Source organism: Octodon degus, unplaced genomic scaffold (assembly GCF_000260255.1).
Source record: "Octodon degus isolate 3935 unplaced genomic scaffold, OctDeg1.0 scaffold00146, whole genome shotgun sequence".
Taxonomy (NCBI): domain Eukaryota; kingdom Metazoa; phylum Chordata; class Mammalia; order Rodentia; family Octodontidae; genus Octodon; species Octodon degus.
In genome coordinates this window covers 6,486,335-6,488,813 of record NW_004524722.1, presented here as the reverse complement: position 1 = coordinate 6,488,813, position 2,479 = coordinate 6,486,335, and the positions used below count along the sequence as shown (strand labels likewise).

Genomic DNA, 2,479 nt, shown 5'->3' with positions numbered 1-2,479 from the left:
TGGAGAAATTAATCATGCTTCATTTCAAAGTTCTTTCATAAAACAAATGTTTCTCTTCTTTCTCCCTTCCTTTCTTTTTCTTTTTTTATTGTTGTTACATTTTATTTAGTTTTAAGCCGTCTAAATACCTTTGATTTACTTTCTGGTCTAGAACATTGCCACTGTGAAAGAAGATAAGATGGTTAGCTCCTGTCAGCCAGTATGTCTGGAGTCAACAGCTCCAGCCTGACCCTGGCATTCTTCATCTTCCAAGGTGTTCCTGGCTTGGAAGCTGCACACATCTGGATCTCCCTCCCATTCTGCCTCATGTATATTGTTGCTGTCCTGGGGAACTGTGGGCTCCTCTACCTCATTGGCCATGAGGAAGCACTGCACCGGCCCATGTACTACTTCCTAGCCTTGCTGTCCTTCACTGATGTCACCTTGTGCACCACCACTGTTCCCAACATGCTGTGCATATTCTGGTTCAACCTCAAGGAGATTGACTTTAATGCCTGCCTGGCCCAGATGTTTTTTGTCCACATGTTGACTGGGATGGAGTCTGGGGTGCTCATGCTCATGGCTCTGGACCGCTATGTGGCCATCTGCTACCCCTTACGCTATGGCACCATCCTCACCAGTCCTGTCATTGCTAAGGCTGCTCTTGTCACCTTCTTGAGGAGTGTGATGCTCATCGTCCCATTTACTTTCCTCACCAAGCGCCTGCCTTATTGCCAGGGCAACCTCATCCCCCACACCTACTGTGACCACATGTCAGTGGCCAAGGTCTCCTGTGGCAATGTCAAGGCCAATGCTATCTATGGTCTGATGGTTGCTTTACTGATTGGTGCATTCGACATCTGCTGTATCTCTGTGTCATACACTATGATCCTACGGGCAGTAGTGAGCTTGTCCTCAGCAGATGCTCGCCATAAAGCCTTTAGCACCTGCACATCCCATATCTGTGCTATTGTCATCACTTATGTGCCTGCCTTTTTCACTTTTTTCACTCACCGTTTTGGAGGGCACAATATTCCTCACCATATACATATCATTGTGGCTAACCTTTACCTGCTACTTCCTCCTACCATGAATCCAATAGTTTATGGAGTCAAAACCAAGCAGATTCGGGAAAGTGTAATCAAGTTTTTACTTGGGGAAAGACAGGCTTTACCTAAAGCAAATGATGCATAAGAAGATTTATTGGAGTGAGAATGTAATTAATAAATTTCTAAGGTTTGTACTAATATTGTTCAGATAAAATATCGTGTCTTCATCTTGTCCTCTGAACAACCAATATGAAGACAACAATGTGCAATGTATTAATTATTGTAAATGTCCTACTAACCTGTTTTGAAACTATTTCATTGCTATTTTATCTTCTTTCTCATTGAAATGAATAAAAAATTCCTAAAACATGTGAGTGACAGGATATCATTATTCTGATATATAGTTTTTTCTTAAATCTTGAAAATATTTGTTGGCAAAGATCTGCCAAAGTAGAAATTTGAGAATGATAACCTATCTATTCATCATAATTTTATGTTTTTCCTAAATATTATGTAGTTATATGTCCCGTGAGACTAGCAATATAATAAAGCATGGAGCAGGGCCAATCTACACAATGCATGTATAAGTAAGAGGCTGTCCTAGCATGATCAAGCACATTTTCTTTATTAAAGCACACTCTATCAGATGAAACACATGTCTGACGCAGGTCCAGTGTTGCAACTTTCCATTATTGACCAAATACCAAATTTTGATGATTTCTGAATCTACCAATTTTGTTTATTAACTTTTAAGAGGTCCTATAACTCATTCAAGAATGTATACATGTTCTTTCTTGTTTTTGTGTTATCAGTTTGGGAACACCATTTAAAATGGATTAAAAATATAATTGCCATATTAATGACTAAAGAAGCAAATGTATTACATTACTAGTGTATTTAATAATTCACTCATTTGTTCATTTGTTATTTTGAGATTTTAGTTGACTTAATATTGTTATTTATACTTTGACTTTAATGAGAGGGAAGCAGAGTTGAATATGATAGAGACCCAGGCCTCAGGGTACTGAGATTCTAGACATTGCCAGGGCTATATGAGATGCAGCCCTCATGTGAAAAGGGAAGAGGGCTACTAAAAATGTGGATCTTGGGTAGAGGACACAAAAGTTGCTAGGAAAGCCTTGGTGGAGAGATGACCTGAGTGTTGGATTTAGTTAGTTCCAAAGTTTTAGCACTCTGTACTTCTTAGACTTTGACAGAACTGGAATTAATCTTAGAAAGCTAAATATTAACCTGATTCCTAATATATACCAATAATTTAATAAATTGTGCCATTCTAGGAGCTATCATTTTGAATATCATGATTTGGGAATAGATCTTTCCAGTTGTACAGGCAGTAGAAAATTAGTTTTCTATGGATAAACTTAAATTTACTTCTCAAAACTACATTGTCAATATTAGCTGACAGGGCTGGAGAGATGGCTCAGTGGTCT

General features: G+C 38.6%; 1 protein-coding gene across 1 annotated transcript; it reads left to right on the top strand.

Moving 5' to 3' along the window:
* Window positions 1–201: 201 nt before the first annotated feature.
* On the top strand, window positions 202–1,173 carry LOC101573935 (olfactory receptor 52N2). Its single transcript, XM_004642126.1, has one exon. The coding sequence runs from the start codon at window positions 202–204 to the stop codon at window positions 1,171–1,173; it is 972 nt and encodes a 323-aa protein (XP_004642183.1).
* Window positions 1,174–2,479: the final 1,306 nt, after the last annotated feature.

Excerpts from the sequence above, each read along its gene's own strand:
- LOC101573935 (XM_004642126.1), top strand. The coding sequence starts at position 202 with ATGTCTGGAGTCAACAGCTCCAGCCTGACCCTGGCATTCTTCATCTTC.